The 24,920-nt window shown below is 44.3% G+C and overlaps 2 protein-coding genes across 2 annotated transcripts; both read left to right on the top strand.

Moving 5' to 3' along the window:
• The first annotated feature begins 10,113 nt into the window (after nucleotides 1-10,113).
• LOC131302961 (uncharacterized) lies at nucleotides 10,114-11,457 on the top strand. The gene has a single exon (XM_058329752.1). It carries the CDS (start codon nucleotides 10,114-10,116, stop codon nucleotides 11,455-11,457), a length of 1,344 nt encoding a protein of 447 aa, XP_058185735.1.
• A 1,685-nt stretch (nucleotides 11,458-13,142) lies between these two features.
• Nucleotides 13,143-15,113, top strand: LOC131302960 (uncharacterized). The gene is made up of 2 exons (XM_058329751.1): nucleotides 13,143-14,390; nucleotides 14,511-15,113. The coding sequence occupies exons 1-2, from the start codon at nucleotides 13,143-13,145 to the stop codon at nucleotides 15,111-15,113; spliced, it is 1,851 nt and encodes a 616-aa protein (XP_058185734.1).
• Nucleotides 15,114-24,920: the final 9,807 nt, after the last annotated feature.

Below are 24,920 nucleotides of genomic sequence, written 5' to 3'. Positions count from 1 at the left end.
AGCCTGCTCTTGCTCTAGAGCTTTACATTAGCTCTATCCTTTGCTAGTTCCCTTAGGAATACCTTGGAATAGCTCAGATGTGAAGGTACTAATTTATTTTAGGTACTCCCCCAATCCTTTGAGCGTGGAGTTGTTGAAAAACAACCTGGTACTTGTGAGTTTGTGTCCTCTTAGGACTAATCTTGTGTTGATATTTTGCCTTAGAGTTTGGCACCTCAATAGCTTTTCGGCCGAGTGGGCTTGTAAGCCACTTCCCTCGGACTTGCTTTTCAAAGCTTTTCGAGCTTTGGCCGAGTGGGCCTGTTGGCCACGTCCCTTGGACTTTTAGCCTCTTGGGACTCTTTAATGCTTTTAATAAGCAATGGTGCGAGCGGCTTATGGGCCACTTTTTGAATATTATATTCTGGAGCTCTTTGAGCTCTGACTCTTCAAGGCTCATTTGATAAGCCCTGGAACAGTGAGCGGCCTCAGAATTGCTGAGCGTCAATGCTTGGCTTAGTGTGGTTATTCTACGCCTTTGCATGAAGTTTGCTCATGCCTTAGCATGGGACTTGGAATAGTACCTTATGCTTTTAGCACGAGGTTTGCTCATGCCTTATGCCTTTAGCATAAGGTTTGCTCACGCCTTAGCATGAGACTTGGAATAGCACCCTATGCCTTTAGCACGAGGTTTGCTCACGCCTTATGCCTTTAGCATAAAGTTTGCTCACGACTTAGCATGAGACTTGGAATAGCACCTTATGCCTTTAGCATGAGGTTTGCTCACGCCTTAGCATGAGACTTGGAACAACACCTCATGCATTTAGCATGAGGTTTGCTCATGCCTTAGCATGAGGTTTATTTCGAAGCTCATCTCATGCCTTTAGCTTGTGACCTGGAACTACATCTCATGCCTTTAGCATGAGGTTTCCCATAGTCTTCATTTTTCAGGGTGTCCTTAGCTGGCCCATGATCTTTTAGATTTATTGGGTCAATGGCTGAGTCCAGGTCTTCACATACTGAGCAGCTGTGCGCTTTAGCTAACTCAGCACCTTTCCGAGATTTTATTTCAACCCAGGTTTGTAAGTCCACTAGGCGTCCTTGGCTGGCCTTAGAGGTATCGAGTTAGTAATTGAACTCAGGTTTATTAGTCCAGAGCTCTTTTGGTCTAGGCTGAGGAGGCTTGTAGGCTACACTCTCAGGTTTTTAGCTTGAGCTCCGTAAGCTGTAGACTGTAGACACCCCAATCTGGTTTCCCAATTGATTTACTTTCTTTTTCGGTTTCTTGTTTCCCCGATGATGAATCAGATCAAAAATAGTATTGAGAATGGAATGGCTTGAGCTTGGAGTAAGCAAAATCCATCGTGAACCCTGAAACCCTAAGTTAAAGTCGTGACCCTAGGGGTTGACCATCGCGCGACCCATTGGGTCCCTCACGCGACGCCTTACTTGCCAGGTGTTGGTCAAAGTGAAAGCTTGACTGTTAACCATCGCGTGGGTGGATAAAACCATCGCGCAATGAACCCAGTCCCTCGCGCGATGGTCAACACCCATCACTTTCACCTTTTTCTAGCCGGATTTTGTGATGATCAGGGGGCCACTATCTTGAGGAACCCTGTTTTCGTCGGCTAAACAGTGTTCTACAGGTGCATGGGTTGCACCACTCTCACAACCACTCCCATCACCTTTTGGGATGGCCTTGGCTACCAAGTAACCAAGACCAGCCTTGTTGGCTGGTCTCTACACCTTGTTTGCCACCCACCAAGCACTCTCTTTTGCCCTATATATACCCCCCATTGATCATCTTTCAAAGGGTTACAAAAAAAAAAAAATCAAAGAAAGAAAGACAACACCATTCTCAAACACTCCTCATACTTCATTTTCACTTCCATACACTCATCTTCCAAGCCACATCCCCTAGTTCAATCCACTTCTGAAACACTCAAGCAAAGGTATAATTCCTTTGCTGTTTACTGTTTTGATCCCAGAGGGGGGCTGGTAGAGCCAAGACTGGTAATCAATACCAGTTCTGGCTCTAAGGTCAGCAGAGTTACAAGAATCGTACACCAATCCTCCTGCGCGCGATGGACTCAATCAATTGCCCAATGCTTCTAGCTGTCGCGCGACAGTCCTCGCGGGGATAGGGTTTTGGTTCCTTTCTGTTTTGTTATAGCATAAAAAGTTATGTTGAAGCATGATTAGAATTAATTCCATTGCTTTGCATGATAAAAACCCATGGCTTAGCTTAATTTGCTTAGTTAGTTACTTTGGAATGCCCCTGGGTTGCTCTTGAACATGTCTCAGAGCCCATGCATGCAAAGCAATTCCTGGAAATCTAGTCATGACACTCGCGCAATGTATTGACTCCATCGCGCGATGGTTTGTCTGTTTCCAGGGGTTGCCCTTGTATGGGCAGCTTGGTCCATGACCTTTGTTTAAATGCCTCCACTGTTTAGGGGTTTGTATTTATTCTATGTTCATTCTATTTGTAATAATTATTTAGTTCCAGTATATATAAACTGCTTGGTTTGAATCATGGGTGTGCACTGGTCCTTCCAGAGCCCAAAAGGAGATGAAATTCAACCTGTTGGAGGGATATAACCATCACGCGATGGTATGAGTTAGTCGCACGATAGTTAACTTGTATGCTGGCAGAGCCATGCATGCAAGTTGGCTACAGCCTATGCCTAATTCATGCCAACGCACTGTTTTGATGCCCGGTAACAGTGTTGGGTTTTATCTCGTTTATCTTTCAAGCATGCCATCCATTCATTTTATCTTTGATCACATGTTGCAAGATGTTATAGTTTTGAATCCCCGATTAACTGTTTCCCCGCCCTAATTGGCTAAAATTGGTTAGTAAAAGAAAAATCGTAAACTTTTTCACAAAATGCGTAAGTAAAGACCGATCTCCGGATTGGGCGAGAGGGGTGCCTTAAAACCCTTCCCCTCTCGTAACCTGGCTCTCGAACCCAGATATGGTTATGACGGACTAGTTCCTTAACTTTTTCAAATCAAATTAGAGCGGCAAGTGCTTCGAAATACGGTTCCTTGCGTGTCGGACCTTCAAAACCAGAGTGGCGACTCTGTATTTTGCAAGCGCTTGTCGTCTAGCTAAGCGCTCCCTCGATTCCGGGCCCTCGCGTTTGGAAATCTGAAAATTTCCAAAGGGCATGCTGCCCACATAAGCTCAGGCCCTTCAGCGCCTACGTTGGGGCTGGATCAAGCGGACGTGTCAACACTTTTGAAATTATATGTCAGTCTGAGCTTTGCAAGCTTTGACTCTTTGATAATCAATTTGATGCATAGCCTTAGCTACGTTCGTGAGCTTGGAAATATTTCCTGAGCTCCTTTTATTGCATAGTTGTGCTACGCAAAGCTGATACATCAACCCTTAGGTTGAGCTTAGCTCTTGTCAGAGCTGTTAGGTTCAAGCTATTTGAGGTTTTCTAAGTTGGCTGGCTTTTTAAGAGGTTAGGTTTTTCGTATCTGTCCCCTCGTGGGTCAACTTTTCTAGGAAGGAGATCCTCTGCTCAGAGGTTTCTCAATCTGACCAAGGTACCATGATACTTGGCCATTATCATCCCCTCTTGCTTTAGGACTTTTAATTCTGTTAGAATTAGGTCCTTACTTAGCATCTGGGTTATCATGCTTATCCCATAGGACTCTTTAAGCATATCCCGTGGGATCTTTTCTTTGAATTGACTTGTTAAGTCCTTAGATACATATATCGAGCTGGCTCTCTTGTGATCGAGCTGGTTTTAATGTGCTGAGCTGCACCGTGGTGCTTGCTATGCTTGTCCCTTGGGATGAGCTGGTCTGGTTTATACTCAGCTTCAGGTATTCTCCTATTTCTTTAGACCTGGTTAGGTTAGGAAAAAGGAAACACTTGAGAGGGTGATTACTTTTCGTGCTTTTCTCTGGCACATCGAATGCGAGCAACATGGGTCATTTTTTTGGCATGTAGCCTCATTGCAACTATTGGTTGTAACCTTGGGCAACCCTGTCCCTTAGGACTGTCTTTACTTGAACTTTTTGCGTTAAGTTGAACATGATGGTCTGCTTGGCCTAACTAAGCTGTGCTCAAGGAAACCATGTCCCTTAGGACTTTTAGTTGAGCTCTTCTGTCATGTGTTATTGTGTTGGCTGAGCTTATCTCTTAAGATCAGCTAGTCTTAAATCTTTATCCTTTGGGATTGTTGACGAGCTAGGTTCTGTTGTCCAATTGGGGTACTCGTATTGAGGTACTCTCCTGGGTTATCCCTTAGAATATTTTATGTTTGTCACCTCCCGTAGGAGGTGTTTCAGCCACCTTAGACGATCAAGATCCTTTGTTGGAGTAACTTGGTGGTCCACATAGCTGGGCTGATGATGGCGCCATGTCAATCCTCGAAGATGATTAGACGATGTTGCCTTTCATGCTCAGCTCTCTGAATGAGTCTAAGCTCTTATCTGTGTATTTCCTTAGAAATTTTCTTGTTTTCGTAGAAGTGAGTTACTCATTCACTGCTATTGTCGTGACAATTTTGCACTTGCTTTATTGAGAATAAGATATGCTTTATCAACTATGTTCTTCTGAGCAGACCTTGGTTGCTCAATGCTGAACTTTTTGCTTTGGCTAATTTTGGGGCCTTGAGCTATGACTGAGCAGGCTTGCTGGTCATTTTTGGGCCTTGAGCTGTGATCGAGCAGGCTTGCTGGTCATGCTTAAATTTCTAACACTTATGTTGCTTTTGACTTTTGGTTGAGGTACGCGGGCCGTGCCCAATTTTTTTCAGGATTTAATTCCCTTGGGACTGGGCTTTACCCATTGGTTGTTCAAGCTCCGTAAGCCTTTTATGGTTGGGTAAGCTTTGTCAGTTGAGCTCAGGCTTGCTTCCAAAGCTCTTTAAGTTTTTTTGTGCTAGCCATGCTTCCTACGCCTCCAAGTGTTAAGGTGTTGGAAAAATAGCTTAACACTTGTAGATTGTGTAATTGTTTCATGTGGGCCATTGGCCCTATGACTGGTTGCCCCTTTTACCATCGCCTCTTAAGGACTGTCGTCATTCAGTGCGCGTTTGGATTCGTTGTGGCGTTAGAGCGAGGAGCTGTCGAGAGCCGTGCCCCATTTTTGCTTTGTCGAGCATGAGGAGTGCTATGTATTTGAGCTTTGAAGGCTATGCTATGTCTGTGAACTTGAAAATTTTTCTAAGCTTATTTTATTGCATAGCTATGCTACGTTCGTGAGCTTGTAAATTTTCTTAAGCTTCTTTTAGTGCATAGCTGTGCTACGTCTATGAGTTTGAAAATTTTCCTAAGCTTCTTTTAGTGCATAGTTGTGCTACGTCTGCGAGCTTGAAAATTTTCCAAAGCTTATTTTATTGCATAGCTGTGCTACGTCTGTGAGCTTGGAAATTTTTCTAAGCTTCTTTTATTGCATAGTTGTGCTACGTCTGTGAGCTTGGAAATTTCGTGTGTGCGCTTCCCCTTAGTGTAACAAAGGAAGCTGGGCACACGATCTCATTTGGTATTGCCTGAAGAGGTATTAGAGATTTGTACGTCTCTTAATGATCCACTGGGTTCGTGGAACCATTGAACATCGCCATCTGCAGCATCTCGAACTCCCTTGGGAGCGGAGGCCTTATTATTTTGGCTGTGAAGGAAGAGTCAGTGACTCGAATTAACTTTTCCACGGTAGTGGTAACTTTCCCTTTAACTTGTTTAATCAGCTTCTCGATTTGGGTTTACCTCTATAGAAGGGCTTCTTGGGAGAGATTTTTGATCTCTCTCGATGCAACTCGATTGCCTCTTTTCGGGATCAGTATTACCGTTCCTTTTTTGTTCTTCAAATGGACTGACGAATCAGCTTTGTCTTCAGCTCCGACCTGATCCTCTTTGAGGCATACTGAGTCCTTGTAGGACTGTATCTTGTAGATTTCGGATTACCTCTTTGTGGAATATTGAGTCCTTGTAGGACTATATCTCGTAGATTCCGGATTACCTCTTTGTGGAATATTGAGTCCTTGTAGGACTGTATCTCATAGATTTCGGATTATCTCTTTGAGGAATATTAAGTCCTTGTAGGACTGTATCTCGTAGATTCCAGATTTCCTCTTTGAGGAATGAGGGGTCCTGCCTTAGCTAGGAATTCTTATGCGTCCCTGATTATGTATATCAGGGATGTTTTGTGCTTATCTTGTTTGATGGCATCCTTTATCCCTTAGGATTTGGGTCTTTCCTTAACCCGTTGGGATATCTTTACTGGAATAAGTATATTCTTTGGATAATATTAAGAATATTATCCTTCCCTTTATAGCTATGGATCAGAGCTGGTCCTTGGACCTTATGACAGCTTCGTCTGATGAGCAAAGCAGGCATACTCTGACTTTTGCTTCAGATGAGATGACACAGAGAGGTCCAGGTAAGGTTAGTTTCTACTCCCCAGGTCTGTGATTCTTGTAGTGCTGACCTCCTTAGGTATACCATACTTATCATGGGCTTTCGTCCAAATTGGTGAGTTATTTATTTAACTCCCCATTCATTCATGTCGCGTTTGTTAACCCTTGGGTTAAAACTTCCACTCGATCTTGCAAGGGTTCAATTTCTCCTTGCATAATATCAGCTTAATTTAGGCGGCAAATGACACTAGATCGAGTCACCATGGTGAGGTATCCTTCATCTAAACTTCTGAAGGAGATGGATTGCGACTCTTTGAAAGTGACTGAGTATCACTTTCTAAAGCCGTTAATCGAGTATCTAGTGTGGAAACCGTTCACTGTGAAGGGTTGAGAATGATTTTCGTTTCCCACAGACGGCGCCAGTTGATGAAGCGGTTTTTGGTCACCTCCGAAAGAGGGGTACCTCAACCGTCCATCAAGTCCTTCAGCGGATGAAACGGCTTCCAGCATGCTCGATTAACGACCAGCAATACAAAACAGAAAAGCTATGGGCATCAGCGTGGCTGTCGCCATCACCCCTCCGATGCCTAAGTCAGTCGATCTGCTTTAGAAAAGAGTATGGACTGAGTATGAGTTCTGTAGTTTTTGCATTGCGTACCTTTGTGAGGTGGAGATGTGATCTTTATATAGGCATTTTGGGAGGAATCCCTTGGGACCAGGACTCTTAAGTCTCATCCGCTCGTGGTGGGTATAGATAGGTGTTGGAGTGTCCTCCTTACCTTAGGAATCCCCTGATTCTTATCAGGTTTGAGGAGTCCCTTCACCTTTGGACTCTTGTGCCTGCTTTTCAGGTTAAGAGTCCTTATGGTGCTGGGACCTCTTGGGCTTATCCGCACATGACAGAAATAGGTTGGAGTGTCCTCCTTACCGAGGACTTCTTAGGTCCTTATCAGGTTTGAGGAGTCCCTTCACCTTTGGACTCTTATACCTGCTTATCAGGTTAAGAGTCCTTATGGTGCTGGGACCTCTTGGGCTTATCCGCACATGACGGAGATAGATTGGAGTGTCCTCCTTACCTAGGACTTCATAGGTCCTTATCAGGTTTGAGGAGTCCCTTCACCTTTAGACTTTTGTACCTGCTTATCAGGTTAAGAGTCTTTACGGTGTTGGAACCTTTTAGGCTTATCCGCACATGACGGAGATAGGTTGGAGTGTCCTCCTGACCTAGGACTTCATAGGTCCTTATCAGGTTTAAGGAGTCCCTTCACCTTTGGACTCTTGTACCTGCTTATCAGGTTAAGAGTCCTTACGGTGCTGGGACCTCTTGGGCTTATCCGCACATGACGGAAATAGGTTGGAGTGTCCTCCTTACCTAGGACTTCTTAGGTCCTTATCAGGTTTGAGGAGTCCCTTCACCTTTGGACTCTTGTACCTATTTATCAAGTTAAGAGTCCTTACGGTGCTAGGACCTCTTGGGCTTATCCGCACATGACGAAAATAGGTTGAAGTGTCCTCCTTACCTAGGACTTCTTAGGTCCTTATCAGGTTTGAGGAGTCCCTTCACTTTTGGACTCTTGTGCCTTCTTATTAGGTTAGGAGTCCAATTGGTGGACGGATCTCTGTAGTTATCCTTTATGGACCGTGGCTTGACCTCTTCAGAGGAGATAAGGCTTGTGGGTGCTCCCTGAGTTCCTTTCGTGCATGGGTTTTTCATGGTTATCCCTTGGGATTCGCAGCCTCATCTCTTGGGATGAGATAAGGCCTTGGATATTCTAGAAGGGGAATAAGAGTCCGACTTCTCTGAGTCTTTTCAACTGTACGAACCTCTTGCATGGAGCGTCACATAAGTCTGGCTGCAAGTTTGTCATATTTTTCGAGCTCACCTGGTGAGCTGAGCTTGGTATCTTTCTACGAGCTGTGTTCGTGAGCTGGCCTCCGTCCTTGAACTGGTTTAATAGAGGCTAGCTATTATAGGCTAGATTCCATGTTTTTGGGACTCTAGCTCGAGCCCTTAAGGCTGTGCTCACGAGCTCTTTGGTTTGGGCTGACCTTGGGATGACCTTTGCCCTTAGGCTGGTCCACTGAGCTCAGTTCTTCAAGCTAAGCTCCATGTCACTAGGTCCCTTACATGGCCCTTCATGTTGTGCTAGGCTTCCTAGTCTGGGCTGACTTTGGGAGATTATTTTCTACTTATCATTCCTTGTACCCTAATGATTTAAAATGGTTGTAAACTCACTTCTTATTATATGATTTTTCATTTAGAATGATTCACTATCTTCGCATTTATCATCTCATTCACATGTAGATTTAGTTGAATTTTTTTCTACTGGACTAGTGTAGCTCAATTCTTCATTTTCAGGTGCCATTCAGGAATCGTAGTATGGAGTGCTTGCATGCATGGAGTAACCTACCTTTTGAAAGCTAATGTTAAAGGATTACTTTTGGCATCTTTAGTAAACTTCTTTTATGAAGATGTAATTGTAATCTCGATAGAAATTATTGATATATTTGATAATTGTATAACTTTTGACTCTGCCTATGCTTTTTAGTACTTTTGGAATACTGGGTGATAAGTAGAATACACTTAAGGAGCTCAGCACTACCAGGCCTGCAGACCTGGGAAGTGCAAGCTAGCTTTCACTAAACCTCCTATGAGGGCCAACAGAGAATGGGGCAATGACCTTCCAGCTCCGCCTTTCAGATGAAGCAGGAAGAAGGAGTCCAAGGACCAGCTCTGGCCCCTAGCTCCCGTAAGAAGCGTAACGTCCACGGTATCCCATGAAAGATAAAAGATAAACTTAATCCGGTAAAGATGCCACGGCAGGAAGGATAAATCCTAAAAGGTAAGGTAAGGTTAAGATAAGCCCAAAATGCCAGAGATATGCATAATCATAGTTGACTATGGGATTCCTAGCCCTGGCAAGAATCCTGTGAATTTCTAGCTAAGGCAGGACTCCACACTCCTCAAAGAGGAGATCCGGAACCTACAAGGTATAGTCCTACGAGGACTCAAACTCCGATTGTAATGTCTATAAATACGATGGTAGAACACCAATATACGGTACACACAACTCTAACACAGAGAACTTGCATTCATTTACAACAAGGTTTCTACTGACTTAGGCATCGGAGGGTGGTTGGTACGTCACCATACCGGTGACACGAGTTATCAGCTTTGTTTTACAGGTTCAGGTCGGAGCTATCATCAAAGTTGCATCATCAGCTGGCGCCGTCTGTGGGAAGCAAATTTTTCCTTACAGTGAACAACTTTGTATGGTAGAAACCCGATCAAGCAGAACAACAATGGCTTCAGATCCCGAACAAACGGGTATCGACGATGCTTCAAAGGCTGCCGCTACGGCTAAAACTACTGCTGCAGCCAAGGTTGCCAAGGCAGCCAAAGCCGCCGAAAAGGCTGCAAAAGCAGCAGAAGCGGCCAAGGCTGCTGCGGCGAACCTATTTAGAGGGTAATCAGATCACCTCAGAAGCATTCGCCCATATGCAAGAACAGATAAAGACCTTAACCCAAGGGTTACAGACTGCGAGGCAAGAAAATGCAAACTTACGAAAACAAATCTCCGAGTCAAGTATCCCGAGATTGCAAAATAGTCGCCATGAAGATGACGAGGACATGGAGGAAGGCGAATCCAGTGAAAAGGAAAGCCAAAACCAAAAAAAGTATGGTAAGCCACCCCTACAGAAATCGTCTCACGAGCAAGGGATGATACTCAAGATGCAAAACCAGATCGAAGGCTAAATGAAGCATGTCAAAGCACAAACCCCTACCACGGTAGAGGAGTTGGTGCAAAACACGGATTCACCTTTCACACCTGAAGTTATGAGACGCCCTCTTCCAAGGAAATTTAAGATGCCCCAATTGGAAACATTCAATGGTTCTACGGACCCGTTGGATCATCTTGAGACATATAAGTCCTTGATGCACTTACAAGCAGTGCCAAACGAGGTAATGTGTCGAGCATTCCCAGTTACCCTCAAGGGAAGTGCCCGAGCATGGTTCAACAAGCTCCCACCAGGAAGTATACGTAGCTTCAAAGAGCTTAGCACAAGCTTTGTAAGTTACTTCATTGCTGGTCAACGCTACGGCAAACTAGCAACGCATCTCCTGACGGTGAAACAAGGAAAATGGGAATCATTAAGAGAATACACCACAAGGTTTAATAAAGAGGTGGTCCAAATAGATGAAGCTGACGACAACGTGAGCATAACTGCGTATATTGCTGGGTTGTATTCAGGGCAATTCCTATATCTCGTGTCTCAAGAGCCACCAAAAACCATGGCAGAGCTCATGCTCAGAGCTCAGAAGCACATGAACGCAGAAGAGGCTGTCTATGCAAGACGTACACGTGATGGTTTCGATCCCCAAGCAGGACCATCACAGATTGGCGAATTCTCCCTAACAGACAAAAGAAGGAGAGAAACTGTCCGCAAAACAGGGGGAGAACCTAGGAATAAAAAAGTGGACTCAAGATTATCCCCAAAGAGAGGATCGGCTGGAAGACCTCCTCAAGGAAAATACAAACAGTTTACTCCGCTCATAGCCACGGCAGAGCAAATCCTCAGCAATCTACAAGACGATCCAGACCTCAAGTGGCTAGGAAAGCTGAGATCCGATCCTAGCAGGAGAGCTAAGGATAAATACTGTAGGTTTCACAGAGACCACGGACATAATACAGATGATTGCATTGACTTGAAACAACAGATCGAGGATCTAATTCAAAGAGGGGGACTTCAGCGTTTCGTAACAAAGAAACACCAGAAGCAACCCAGAAAGGAAGATACAAGCAAAGAGCGAAGGGACGGTGCTGCACCCCGGTCCGGCCCCATTGGAGAGATCAAGGTCATCCATGGGGGATTTGTCGGAGGTGGAGAGTCCAGCCATGCAAGAGAGGCCCACCTAAGAAAATTGCGAATGGAGGAATATTTGGAGGTCAACACAATTGACCGCCCAAGTAAGATCCAGAAAAAAGAGGAGATACCCATAATTTTCTCAGAAGAAGATCTCAAAGGGATCCAGATCCCCCATGATGACCCTCTGGTCATAACCATTGTCATAGCAAACTACTCACACGAAGAGTATTGATCAACAGCGGAAGTTCAGCCGATATACTCTACCTTCATGCATATGACCAGTTAAAGGTCGGACGAGAAAGGCTAAGGCCTATGGCGTCACCACTAGTTGGATTTGCAGGTATGCCTGTTTACCCAGCTGGTCAGATAGCACTACCAATTACTATGGGAGAGGAGAAAAGTCAGATTACGCGTATGATTGATTTCATAGTAGTCGACTGTCCCTTAGCATATAATGCAATCATAGGAAGGATGACTTTGAACAAGATTGGGGCAATAATCTCCACTTACCATTTGATGATAAAATTCCCAACATCAGAAGGAGTTGCCTGTATCAGAGGAGATCAGAAAGCAGCACGGGAATGCTACGTTACTTCACTCAGAGGAGCTAACATTACCATGAATATAGAGAGTCTCGACACTCGAGATGAAGAGAAACTCCAACATGGAGAACCCGTGGAAGAGCTTATAGAAGAACTCCTGGAGCCATGGCAATCAAGAAAGACAGTAAGGATTGGAACAGGATTGAGTACGACTGCAAAATCAGAGCTGCTGCAATTCTTAAGAAGGAATAAAGATGTTTTTGCGTGGTCCCATGAAGACATCCCCGGAATTGACCCAAGGGTCATATCTCACAAGCTGAATGTTGACCCCACTGTACGTCCAGTTAAGCAGAAGAAAAGAGCCATTGCTCCAGAACGAAATGAGGCGGCAGCCAAGGAGGTAGATAAGCTCATTTAAGCGGAGTCCATCCGTGAAGTTCTTTACCCCGACTGGTTGGCCAACGTGGTCATGGTGAAGAAAGCTAATGGCAAATGGAGAATGTGTGTAGATTTCACCGACCTCAATAAAGCGTGTCCAAAGGATAGCTTTCCCCTCCCCAGAATTGACTCTTTGGTAGATTCCACTGCCGGACATGAGCTTCTTAGCTTTATGGATGCATTTTCAGGATATAATCAAATCCAAATGCACGAAGGAGATCAAGAAAAAACCTCATTTATCACCGATAGGGGATTATATTGCTACAAAGTAATGCCCTTCGGTCTTAAGAATGCAGGGGCGACATACCAGAGGTTGGTCAATAGAATGTTTAAGCAAAAAATCGGACGTAATGTAGAAGTATATGTAGATGACATGCTGGTTAAAAGTGCTAAGGCACATAACCATGTTGATGATCTAGAAGAAACCTTCCAGGTTCTCAGAAAATACCGAATGAAGCTCAACTCAACAAAATGTGCTTTTGGAATCTCGTCAGGGAAGTTCTTAGGTTTCATGGTGTCTCAAAGAGGGATCGAGGCAAATCCAGAAAAGATTCAGGCTATACTCGCCATGCGTTCACCGTGGAATATAAAGGAGGTCCAAAAGCTCACAGGACGAGTTGCAGCTTTGAGCAGGTTTATTTCACGAGCAACTAACAAGTGTCAAACATTCTTTAAGGTTTTGAAAAAGGCCTTTGAATGGACAACCACGGAGGAAATAGCTTTCACCCAATTGAAGGAGTATTTGGCATCACCACCATTGCTAAGTAGGACTCAAGATGGAGAGAATCTATTCCTGTACTTAGCTGTCTCCCCTCAAGCCGTCAGCACGGTTTTGGTTCGGGAAGAGCAGGGAACTTAACTCCCAGTATATTATACCAGCAGGGCACTACGAGGAGCTGAGTTAAGATACCCCAGAGTTGAAAAAATAGCCTTTGCAATGGTAATAGCAGCCAGAAGGCTATGGCCATACTTCCAAGCTCATCCAATCAAAGTGTTAACGGACCAACCGCTTCGAAGAATTCTCCACTCACCGGAGACGTTAGGCCGACTAATTCAGTGGTCAATAGAGCTTGGCGAATTTGATATAGAATATAAACCTCGAATTGCCATCAAGGCACAGGTATTGGCAGATTTCCTTGCAGAATACACATATCCAGAGCCGGAGGGGCTCCCCAAAGAAGAACCCAAACCTTGGGTCCCTCAGGTCGACGGATCAACAACTAAAGATGCAAGCGGAGCAGGCTTAATTCTAACATCCCCGAAAGGACAATGCCTTAGCTACGCGCTTAGGTTTGAGTTCAAAACAACCAATAATGAAGCCAAATACGAAGCCCTAGTGGTTGGATTAGAGTTGGCAAGTACCGTTGGAGCTAGCCATGTGCTGACCAAAAGCGATTCACAACTGGTTGTGGGACAAGTCCTCGGGGAATACACCGTCAAGGAAGAGATCATGCAAAGGTATGTGGATAAAGTAAAGGCTCAAGTTGCGAAATTGCAAGGCTTCAATATTGTCAGAATCCCAAGGGAGGAAAACAATGAAACAGATTATTTGGCAAAGCTGGCCATGGCTAAGGAGGACGCTATTCCACGGAATACATCTGTAAGATACTTAGAGTTGCCAAGTATCGTCTCCCTAGATATACAAGTTCAAGCCATCAATTACAGTGACTCATGGACTGGTCCCATAGTTGACAACATAACAAATGAGACACTACCAGGAGATAAGGTCAAAGCCAGACAGCTCAAGATCAGAGCTGCAAAGTACTTGATGATGGGAGATGTGCTATATAGAAGGAGTTTTTCATTACCTTACCTGAGGTGTCTCACCACAACGGAGTCTTTGCAAGCTATGGAGGAGGTCCACCAAGGAATATGTGGGGATCACCAAGGTGGCCGCATGCTAGCTTACAAACTCCTCAGGTTAGGGTACTACTGGCCCAGCATGCAAAAGGATTGCAACTCTATGGTACAAAAATGTGAAAAATGTCAATGCTTTGCAAATATCATTCATGGATCACCTACGGTTTTAACCCCAATGAAAGGACCTTGGCCATTCGCCCAATGGGGGTTAGACCTGATTGGCCCGCTTCCCATGGCTGTGGGCCAGGTCCAGTATGCTATAATAGTTGTGGATTACTTCACAAAGTGGGTTGAAGCTAAGGCACTGGCCACAATCACAGCGGAGGTTACCACTGACTTCTTATGGAAGTTAACTATTAGCCGTTTTGGATTGCCACGAGTAATCGTTACGGATCGGGGGAAACAATTTGACAATGCTTAGTTTAAAGCATACTGTATTTCTAAGGGAATACACGTGCATTATGCCTCTAAAAAAGCTAATGGGCAGGTTGAAGTTACGGATCGAACCAGCAAAAAAGGGATTAAGAAGAGGCTGCAAGAGGCCAAAGGAACCTGGCCGGACAAACTTTATAATGTGCTATGGGCATATCGAACAACACCCCGAACTACAATTGGAGAAACACCATATTCTCTTGCATTCGGGGCAGAAGCAGTAGTCCCCATTGAAGTGGAACTCCTCAACTACAGGACTGCAAGCATCGACCACCAAGAAAACCAAGAGGATCTTAGGGCTGAGCTAGATCTCTTGGAAGAAACAAGGGAAACAGCAATGGCCAAAATAGCCATTTACCAGCAGAGGATGGTCAAGTACCATGAAGCACAAGTTAGGCCAAGAAGCTTTCGTACTGGTGATCTAGTTCTACGGAAAGTAGATCCCACTGGGAAGAAAGTGGGCAAGCTCGACCCAAATTGGAAAGGCCCCTATCAGGAAGGCCCCTATCAGGTCCTACACCATGTCAAAGCTGGTGCATACAGGCTCGCAACCTTAAGGGGAAAAGAACTACCGAACTCATGGAACGCAGAGCATCTCAAGAAATACTACAAGTAGGTGCTTACAATGGAAGTATATTTTTGCTTTTTAGTTTCGCTTCTGTTTTTAGGAGACTTTCAGTTTTCAATAAAGCTTTAGTAGCAAAGATGTTTTTAGGACCACGTGTTTTACTTACGAATCTGCAATAAAAATCCCCACGAGGGATAGTTGTTTGCTTTTCCTCCTAAACGCATGATTAGAAAAGAGAAGTAGAAAGCAAAAAAATAAAACTCAAATTTTATTATTAAATCCACACCCTAAAGGGTGTGGACAGCTTTTTACATAAAAAACTTCATGGGTAAACCCACAAAGTTACAGCCTAAACACTATCTCCCTCTCTTGGAGGGGAGGGAATAGGAGGGGCCGGCTGCCCTCGGAAAGCTTCCAACTGGTCCCAGTTGGCTATCAGCACCATGCGGACCGTCTTCTCCACGACAGAAATAGATTCTGCTATGGCCTCCATCTTTGAAGACAGCCCATCAATGGCTGCCTTCAGACTCTGCAGCTCTTGATGCAAGTCAGAGGTTTGTTCTTCGTTCGCCATCATGAAATGAGAATTGATTATGAAGTGAGAAGTAACCTCTGAAATTCGTCGGTATTTATAGCAAAATATGGACGGTTCATTAACCGCTTGCTGAACCAATTAGCATGATCATAATCAAAGCTGTGGGTAAAACCGCCACTCTAAAACTGCTTAGAATAATGGGAAGTTACACATCCGATTACCTCAGGTAGTTTAAACGACAGCTTTCAAATTTAAGCAACAAATTTAAAAACCCAAGGGCCAATCTGGTGTGTTATTAAATAGACGTAGCACAGCTATGCAAAATGAAGAGCTCAGGAAAAATATCCAAGCTCATAGACGTAGCACAGCTATGCAAAATGAAGAGCTCAGGAAAAATATCCAAGCTCATGACGTAGCACAGCTATGCAAAATGAAGAGCTCAGGAAAAATATCCAAGTTCATAGATGTACCACAGCTATGCAAAATGAAGAGCTCAGGAAAAATATCCAAGCTCATAGATGTAGCACAGCTATACACTCCACAAAACTACAATTCCCCCAATGAATACCCACGGGAAAATCTAACAAGCATCTCCATTGTTTGGACACAAACAATGAACACACTTAAGGGAGTAAGTAGTATATCTATACAACAAACAGACAGAATTCAATCAAAACTAGAATTCAAAAGCAAAAATCTGCAAAAGCAATGCACAAAGACCATATGGAATTGCCATAACACAAAATGAAAGTATTCTTTCATTTTGTCTACACCTGTCATCCAAAACAGCCTTTGATAGGCTCCAAAAATGATCTCATTAGGATCATCACCAGCAACCATCAAGTTAATAGCTAAGGCCAAACCTAACGGCCACTTCTAAAGAAACACAGTCAAAATATGAAAGTATTAAAAAGTATTTAGTTACAGACCCAAATGAATTTAAAGTTTCAAAGTCCCAAGGTAGGATTGTCAACAGCCTGTCCATCACTAGATGATGGGCCAGGAAGTGTAATCGCTGAAATTGGAGATTCGAGGGGAAGAGAGACTTTCTCTGGAGATTGAAGAAGGGATACAATTGCTGAACTCGGAGCGGATATGTCTTTTGACGCTGCATCATCGCCTTCCTCTTCCTCCCTTCGCCCCCCGTCAAAGCTAGAGGGCCCCTCTTCATCATCAACTTCAAATTTGGAAAAATCCAAATCTGGAAAAGCTAAGGCCGCTCAGCTCCTCATGGCTTCAAACCCATCAAAATGTTGCTGAGTTATATCCTGACAGTATTCAGGGGACTGCAGGAAGAGTTCAATGGCTTCCCTTCGAGCATTCTTCACTTCTCAAGCATCCCTTGGCTCATAACCCTGTACTTCTCCATCTCCACGTCCCATTCAGAAATCTTCTACTCCAAACTTCGAGCAGCTGCCATGGCAGTATCTCTCTCCACCTCCAGCTCTTTGTTTAACTTCAAAGCAACGTCTCTCTCGGTGGTAGTCTTCTGAAGCTCGGCAGTCATCGAGGCGCCTTGTTTTGTAAGTTTAAAGTTGGCCTCCATAAGGGTAACAACCTGTTTGCCCAAGCTATGGCTCTGAGAAGTAAGATATCGACCACGAGCTGCAGCCTGCCAGAACAGACAAAGAGTCGGAAAAGAAAAGCAACAGATCATAAAATGATAAGCCAGAGAAAAGGAGCATACCATGGCTAATTCAACTAACATTTGCTCACCAACCTCTTGAAGAGACATCTCCCCCATCAATTCTTTATCAGTTGTATAAAGCAACTCGGAGGCATGCTTAAGAGCTTCCTGACGGTCACCCAAAATGGAAGGACCAACAGAGACCTTCGACTTCTTTGCAGAAGGAGTACTTCCCACTACTGTACTCTTCGCTTTCCTCTTTAAATTCTCAACATCTTCATTGACAGCTTGCTCAACTGCCAAGTCAGGAGCAGGATTGACAAAGAGGTCAGCATCCAAGAAACTTTCGACATTTAGCTCTTTCTGAAGACGAGAGCTTTTTCTTTTCGGAGCTACGGCCCCGGGCGACTGCCTGGCCCTCTCAGCTTTTAATTGGGCCAGTAAGGCTTTGTCCATCTTAGGTACCATCTCTTTGCCTTCACCTTCTTCTTCTGAAAAGAAAAGAAATGAAAACAATATGAAAATCAGCTAGAGGCACAATAGCAAACCAAAATAGAACTTACCTCTAGAGAGTGCTAAGGCCTTACGAGTAGTCTCTGGGCTGAACAAATATGCGGCCAACGACTCTGGAGTCACAAGCAATTCCCAACTGTGAACTGAGTAATCCCTGGCTTACTGAAGCTCTGCTTCCAGAGAAGGGCTTAAAGGAAATGGGACTCTAGCTGCCAAAATAAAAACAATTGTGAATATATAGATTAATTTGTAAGGACAATGAGTTACAGAAAGGCAGTGGCTTACAATTTGTAATGGGAATTCCCCATCTACTGGGAATCCGAGGAGTACGTGTCCCAATCTCCCAATTAGGAAGCTCCCAACCATCACCACTAACAAAAAAGAATTTATCTTTCCAATTTTTACTCACAGTAGGAAGCTCTGTGATTAGCTCCCCTCCACCAGGCCTCTTCGCAAAATAGAACCACCCAGAGCCTCCGGGGGCTTCTTTAACGGAAAACTGGTTCAAGAAAGGCCCTTTCGTCAAAGAAATCTACCCGTCAGACATTGCTCCCCACAACGTGGCACAACCTATCAAGAGGCGCCAAGAATTGGGAACAATTTAGCCAGGTGCCAATCCAAGAAAACTCAGAATATCCCTCACTACGGTGGGTAGAGGCAGACGCAAACCCCCTTCTAAGGAACCAACGTAAAGGCAAGTCCCATTCTCGACAAAAGAACAGGCTCGTTCTAACCCAGAGGGTTTCCTAAGGGAAACGGATTTTGGAATAGAATATCTAACCCTGAAAGCAGCTAACTCTTCGTTAGTAATGGTGGAAGGAATGTTAGAGGCAGAGAAGGCGGGGATCCTACGGGAACCCCTTGACGAAGGAGCAGGGGGCGAAGGATGTCTGACACAGCTAGACTGACCCATGTCAAGCGAAGCCCTAATACTACTACGACGATGCATCGAGACCTCTTCTTCTACGGTCGACTCTTCAGCACTAAGAATCGACGAAAAATTAACGAAACCTTCCGCCATTAGGGTTCCGATAGCGAACCGTGGGTACAAAGAAACAGATAGATAAAAGAGGTCGTGGAAAACCCTATTCTGAAGAACAAGGGAGTACGGCGCAAAATCCTCTATGATTGGAGAATGCAAATTAATGCAGGAAAAACCAATCAACCTAGCACTGATAAACTCCCCAGGAATGACCCGCGTCGGGTCAGTAATTTCTATACTAGAAGGAGGATCCAGCGTAAAAACGAAGAAAAGAACAGCAAAGAAAGAGGAAGCGTACCTACGGGGGATGAGCTCTAACGGGATGACGGAGAAGAACGACGAAGGAAAGTATCACACTGAAATCGCTTGAGCAGATTCGAATGCCGCTCTAAAATGATAAGTGATCAAAGCAAGGGAAAACCTAAAAGATCAGCACTAGTCCCGAGAACGGCTCCTGGATCTTCGTCGTTCACCTCCCGAAACAAGAAATCTCGACACCTGTCCCATGATGGGACCCGCGTGTTTAAAACTTTCTGAAGAATAGAAAAGAGCGGTAACCGCCATTTGAGCTTTTCCAATGTTCCCAACCTCTAGAGCGAACCTGGAGCTTAGGAACAAGGGAGTACCTGATAAGTAGAATACACTTAAGGAGCTCAGCACTACCAGACCTGCAGACCTGGGGAGTGCAAGCTAGCTTTCACTAAACCTCCTATGAGGGCCAACAGAGAATGGGGCAATGACCTTCCAGCTCCGCCTTTCAGACGAAGCAGGATGAGGGAGTCCAAGGACCAGCTCTGGCCCCTAGCTCCCTTAAGAAGCATAACGTCCACGGTATCCCATGAAAGATAAAAGATAAACTTAATCTGGTAAAGATGCCACGGCAGGAAGGATAAATCCTAAAAGGTAAGGTAAGGTTAAGATAAGCCCAAAATGCCAGAGATATGCATAATCATAGTTGACTATGGGATTCCTAGCCCTGGCAGGAATCCTGTGAATTCCTAACTAAGGCAGGACTCCACACTCCTCAAAGAGGAGATCCGGAACCTACAAGGTATAGTCCTACGAGGACTCAAACTCCGATTGTAATGTCTATAAATACGACGGTAGAACACCAATATACGGTACACACAACTCTAACACAGAGAACTTCCATTCATTTACAATAAGGTTTCTACTGACTTAGGCATCGGAGGGTGGTTGGCACGCCACCATACCGGTGACACTAGTTATCAGCTTTGTTTTGCAGGTTCAGGTCGGAGCTATCATCAAAGTTGCATCATCACTGGGCCAAAGTGCTGTTGGTGTAATCTTTTAAGATGTTTGATATTGACACTATCCTACGGTAGAATATGAATGGTGTAGGGGGATGAAAACAATTGATGCTTCGGATCAACTGGACTACAACGGCTTACTCGTGCCTCTTCACCGGAACCCTAATTCGTCGTCGGAACCCTAATTTGCAAAATAGACAGGGGGTGAGCGCACCTTTGCCTCTCGTGGCAAAGGCCCTCCGATGCCAAAGTATCACATACTAGCAATCAAACCCTAATTATCAATAGGAAAGCAATCAGAAAGCAATGTATTGCGTACCTTTTGCCTCTAGGTTTACCTCTTATTTATAGATTTTCGTATGCTTGTTGCCCAAGCATCCCTGTTTCCATAGGATTCCCAACTCGTATAGGAAACCCCAGTACATCAAGGATTCTCATTTCCTTTATCAGTTTATTAGGAAAGAGTCCTTTTAGGATTCTTTTCCATTACTGGCCGAACATCCCATTCTCATTAGGTATCTTTCTCAGACCCTACATTCTCGGGATCTTATTCCTTAACGGAATACCTCTGTTTCTGGATTCTTCCAGAATGTTCCCTATGCTCTAATACTTGACTGAAGTCCTTTCTTTTGTTCGGCCGTCTCATGGCCGAACAGACGGTTTGGACCAGTTACTTCATATGTAACTGGTCCTTGAGCCCGTACAACCTTCCTGGACCATTGACTTCTCATGTCACTGGTCCATATTGCAGATCATTGTCTAGCACGATGACTGTCCTGTCTATATTCAAACTATGGTTCCACGTTCCATTTGTTCGGATATCAATTGCATTGCCTTCCACCCGTCATCCCTCGTATCACGTGCTTGGTTCTTACTTCAGCTGTTCGGCTGTATCATAACCGAACAGTCTGCTTGGACTAGCTATTTCACATGTAACTCATTCCAATGTAATCGGAATGTCTCTATCTGCCGAACAGTCAGTTTATACCCATGACTTCTCATGTCATTGGCCCTTATCGCTGTTCAATGCACTGACCGGCGATCGGTCATGTTCAATTTATCTCGTGTTCTTACACACCACGTGTTCGGCAACTAGATGTACCTATTTGGGAATACCTCCCTACAATTGCTCCCCAGCTTTACCTATTTTCCACTGTTCGGGGGTAATGGGTGAAGCTTTTAGAGACAAACGTTTAGATCTGAACTTCCTCTGATACCGAGCAGTCATAGTATTTAATACTTATTGATGCTCTTTGGCGCCTTTGTCATTATACCATTTCGAGGTATAAACTCCACGTGGCACGTTTCGTATGCCTATCATTAATTTCGAACTGACGTTCTATGAAACGGCGTCAGAACGGTTTCTGCTTTCCGTTTACTTTAACTTGTAACGACATGAGACGAGACGTTTCGTCTCCGTTTCTTGCCCTTAAACCCCCGAAGGGGTTTCTTTTGGGTTTTCACCCAAAAAACTCGAACCTTCAGCCTTTCTCTCTCTCTAAGCTTTCCGCCATAACCACTATCTCGAAGCTTTAGGTTGCACTTCCTACTATTGCCGCTGCAAAACATCGTAAGATTCCTATTCCTTTCTTGTATCTCGTACTAGGATTTCTTTGCTTTGATTCGTCCATTCCCTAGGGCTTCAATCGTACCCTTTCTCCAGATTTTTCTTTTAAAATCGAATATATCCATGGCGGAAGATGGTGAGAATCCCTTGAGACCCAGCAAGTTTAGGAGATTATGTGAAATCCCAATTGCCATGACGGCATTTAGGACAGAATATAGTATTCCAGAAAATGTTGGACTTGAACTCGCCCCCTGGGTGCAGATAGAGACAGAGGTTCATGGGATAGGATGTGTATCCCCATAGTGGCTATTGTTGAAGGAGGAGTTCGATTCCCCCTTCACCCACTACTCTGTCAAATCCTAAACTGGTATCGAATCACGCCAATGCAGGTTTTGACCAATTTCTTTAGGTTAGTGATGGGAGTAGTAGCCCTGAATAGGACCTTGGGGACCCAACTGGGAATTTGGGACATCCAGTGGTGGTATAGCATTGTGCTAAACCCCGAATACAACACATATTACTTCAAAGTTAGGAAAGCAGACAAGCGTCTCGTGCTCAATTTGCCAGACTCCGCTCGTGACCACGAGGTCGATTTCCTCTACGTAACGGGAGCGTTCGAGCCAATAGGGGAGGACGGCCAGGTGGTGGGTTTGCATTGCCCCCACATATGGGGTTATCCGCGTATGCTCTTGCTTTTGACTCTAAAATTCTTTATTTTACTGCCTTCTTGTAGCTGTTCTTAGTGTCTAATTATAACTTCAAATTTTGATCGTGCAGCTGAAAACGCTAACAAACGTCCTAGATGTGAGCCGAGCTACGTCCGAATAGGGGACATTAACAGGATCCTAAAATACACAGGAGAACCTGGTACCCGAACAGCAGGTCGTGGTTGAGACGCTGACATACTGCTGGGATACGACCCTTCGTATAGAGGAGTCATCGACAGGAGACTTGCCCATCCTAGTACCAGCGCTGCCTCTACTTCTACTGCTCCCCTGCCGAGGAACGCGAGACTCGCATCTTGTGTTACTGTTACTGGTCAATCAAGAGAAGTTCCCGTTTCAGAAGGCGTCCCCTTATCCCGTCTGAGGCTCCGAAGACCCTCTCAAAGACAGGTCGTTTCTTGTCATCAACCCGAATAGCCAGCATTGAATCGAGACACCAGCCAATCGTCCTCTTCTGATATTCTCCTTCTCCTCCAATTTTAGCAAGTATGTCGCGTCAACCTCTAAATTTAAGTTCTTTGCTTACCGTCTTAGCCAGAGGACGTGGTGCTGGCCGGGCATCCTCTACTGGGCTTGCTCCCCCTCCACCCCGTCGAACCAGGGGTGGTTCTGCTCGGTCTTCCTCTTCCCCTCGTGAAGTGGACACTACCGTAGAGGCCTGTGATGTTCACAGAGACAAACGGCCTAGGTCTGAAGACCCAACTGGTACTGCTTCTCAAGCAGATACTGAAACTCATCACCCTGTCTCACCAATTTCCCAAAACCTTCCCCAGATGTGGACTCCTCCATTTACTATGGGAGACCGTCCCGTTCATGTTGGGGACAGTGCTAGTTCATCTGAAACAGCACTTGCCCTTGCCCAAGGGTTGCTGCTTCCAGTAGACATGCAGAAAGAATCAGGATCTGCACCTGACCGTCTCGTAGCCACTGGTCTTGTCAGTGGTATTAAGGTAATAACAAAAACTGTTCCTCAAACAAGTTTCAAACCTGGTATTATACTTGATTACTAACTCTCTTTGGTAACCCATAGTTTATTCAAAAGATGGTTGTACTGAGTCAAAAATATCAAGAGGTTGAACAATAGCGCAACAGGCTGTTGAGAGATAACACAAGGCAACTTCAATTAATGACAAGGCTGGAGAGAGAGAGAGAGACAAGGCAAAGGTGGAAGCAGCAGTGACCAAGGAGAAGCTGGAAACTGCCGAAGAGAGTCTTAGCCAAGCACTATCCGAGATTGATAGTACAAAAAAGGCAGCCTATGAAGATGGATACCAGAAGGGCTTTGACGCCACAACGGCAAGTTATGTTGAACAGATGCCGGTTATTCAAGATCAAATCTGGATCGCCAGCTGGGAGGCCTACCTAACCAAATTAGGGGTTGTCGAGGATTCACCCTTCTGGGTTGACAACGATCTGCCTAGTACTCGTGCTCAAAGTACTCAAAATCCAGTGGAGCATCCTGAAGACGATATTGATCTACAAATTGAAGAATTTGCAAATGCTGAAGAAGACACAGCTACTGATGTGCACCCTGTTCAATCTCCTGCTCGGGATTCAACTCTGGAGCCAATTAATTTGGAGGAGAATGCAACAGATGGTGATGTTTCAACGGAGGAACCCGACAGAACACTTGTGGATGTCCAGAACCTGGATTAATGGTTTGGTAAGTTTGCTTGAAAACCCCTGGAAACAATTTGGCTGGTCCTACGTGACCATGATACTTGAGCCCTGCGTGGCATCAGTACTTTCTCTATTTTGATAACACAGGTATTCGGCCCTTCGTGGCATAACTATACTTTTGCTCGGCTTCCCTCGTTGGTTGCATTTGTTCGGATGCAATTTAGTTTAATCTAAGTAATTCGTACTGTTGATCATCATTTGTTTTGCTTGTTTGCATAAGTATTTCGTACTTTAGCAAATCCTTCAAACATGATTTCCTGTTCTGAATTTAAGTTTCACGTACTTAAAAACTTTCTATTTCTAAGTTTCTCGTACTTTGAATACCTCTAAGTTTCTCGTACTTGATTGCTTCCAAGTTTTTTGTATTTGAAATGGATTGCAAACCATACAAGTGTTTCATACTTGTTCTTGCTAAGTTTCACGTACTCAACTATTTTAAGTTTCTCGTACTTAAATAATTGTGGCTAACATATACTCGTTTTGAAAGCCAGGCCAATTGTTTTATAAGTGTCTCGTACTTAAACAAGGCATACAAGTGTGCTCATACTTGTTAAAAATATGTTTTACAAAATCACACAAGTGTTTCATACTTGTGCTTACTTGTGTTTAAGTGTCACGTACTTAAATGTATCAGTGCCTGTCCCTTGCTCCCCAAAACGAATAAGGGAAACTAATCTCGTAGTTCGTATTGTTAATACAAATACCAGCAGGAACACAACATTTATACTAAAAAATGACTGTATTCATAATCTGTAAAACTCAAAAGGGCGTTATTCGTACCCCTTGCAACTAAAGAAATCAAAACTAGAACAAGGGAATTATATTCGTAATTCCCACACAAGTACGTAGTGCAGATCTAAAATAGAACTTAATGCTTCTTAAACAAAGAATTTTCGTAGATTATGGACATTCCAAGGTCTCGGAATTGGATTACCATCCAAATCTGCCAATTTAT

This window comes from Rhododendron vialii, chromosome 10a (genome assembly GCF_030253575.1).
Source record: "Rhododendron vialii isolate Sample 1 chromosome 10a, ASM3025357v1".
Classification (NCBI taxonomy): Eukaryota; Viridiplantae; Streptophyta; class Magnoliopsida; order Ericales; family Ericaceae; genus Rhododendron; species Rhododendron vialii.
This window is presented reverse-complemented; position numbering and strand designations above follow the sequence as displayed.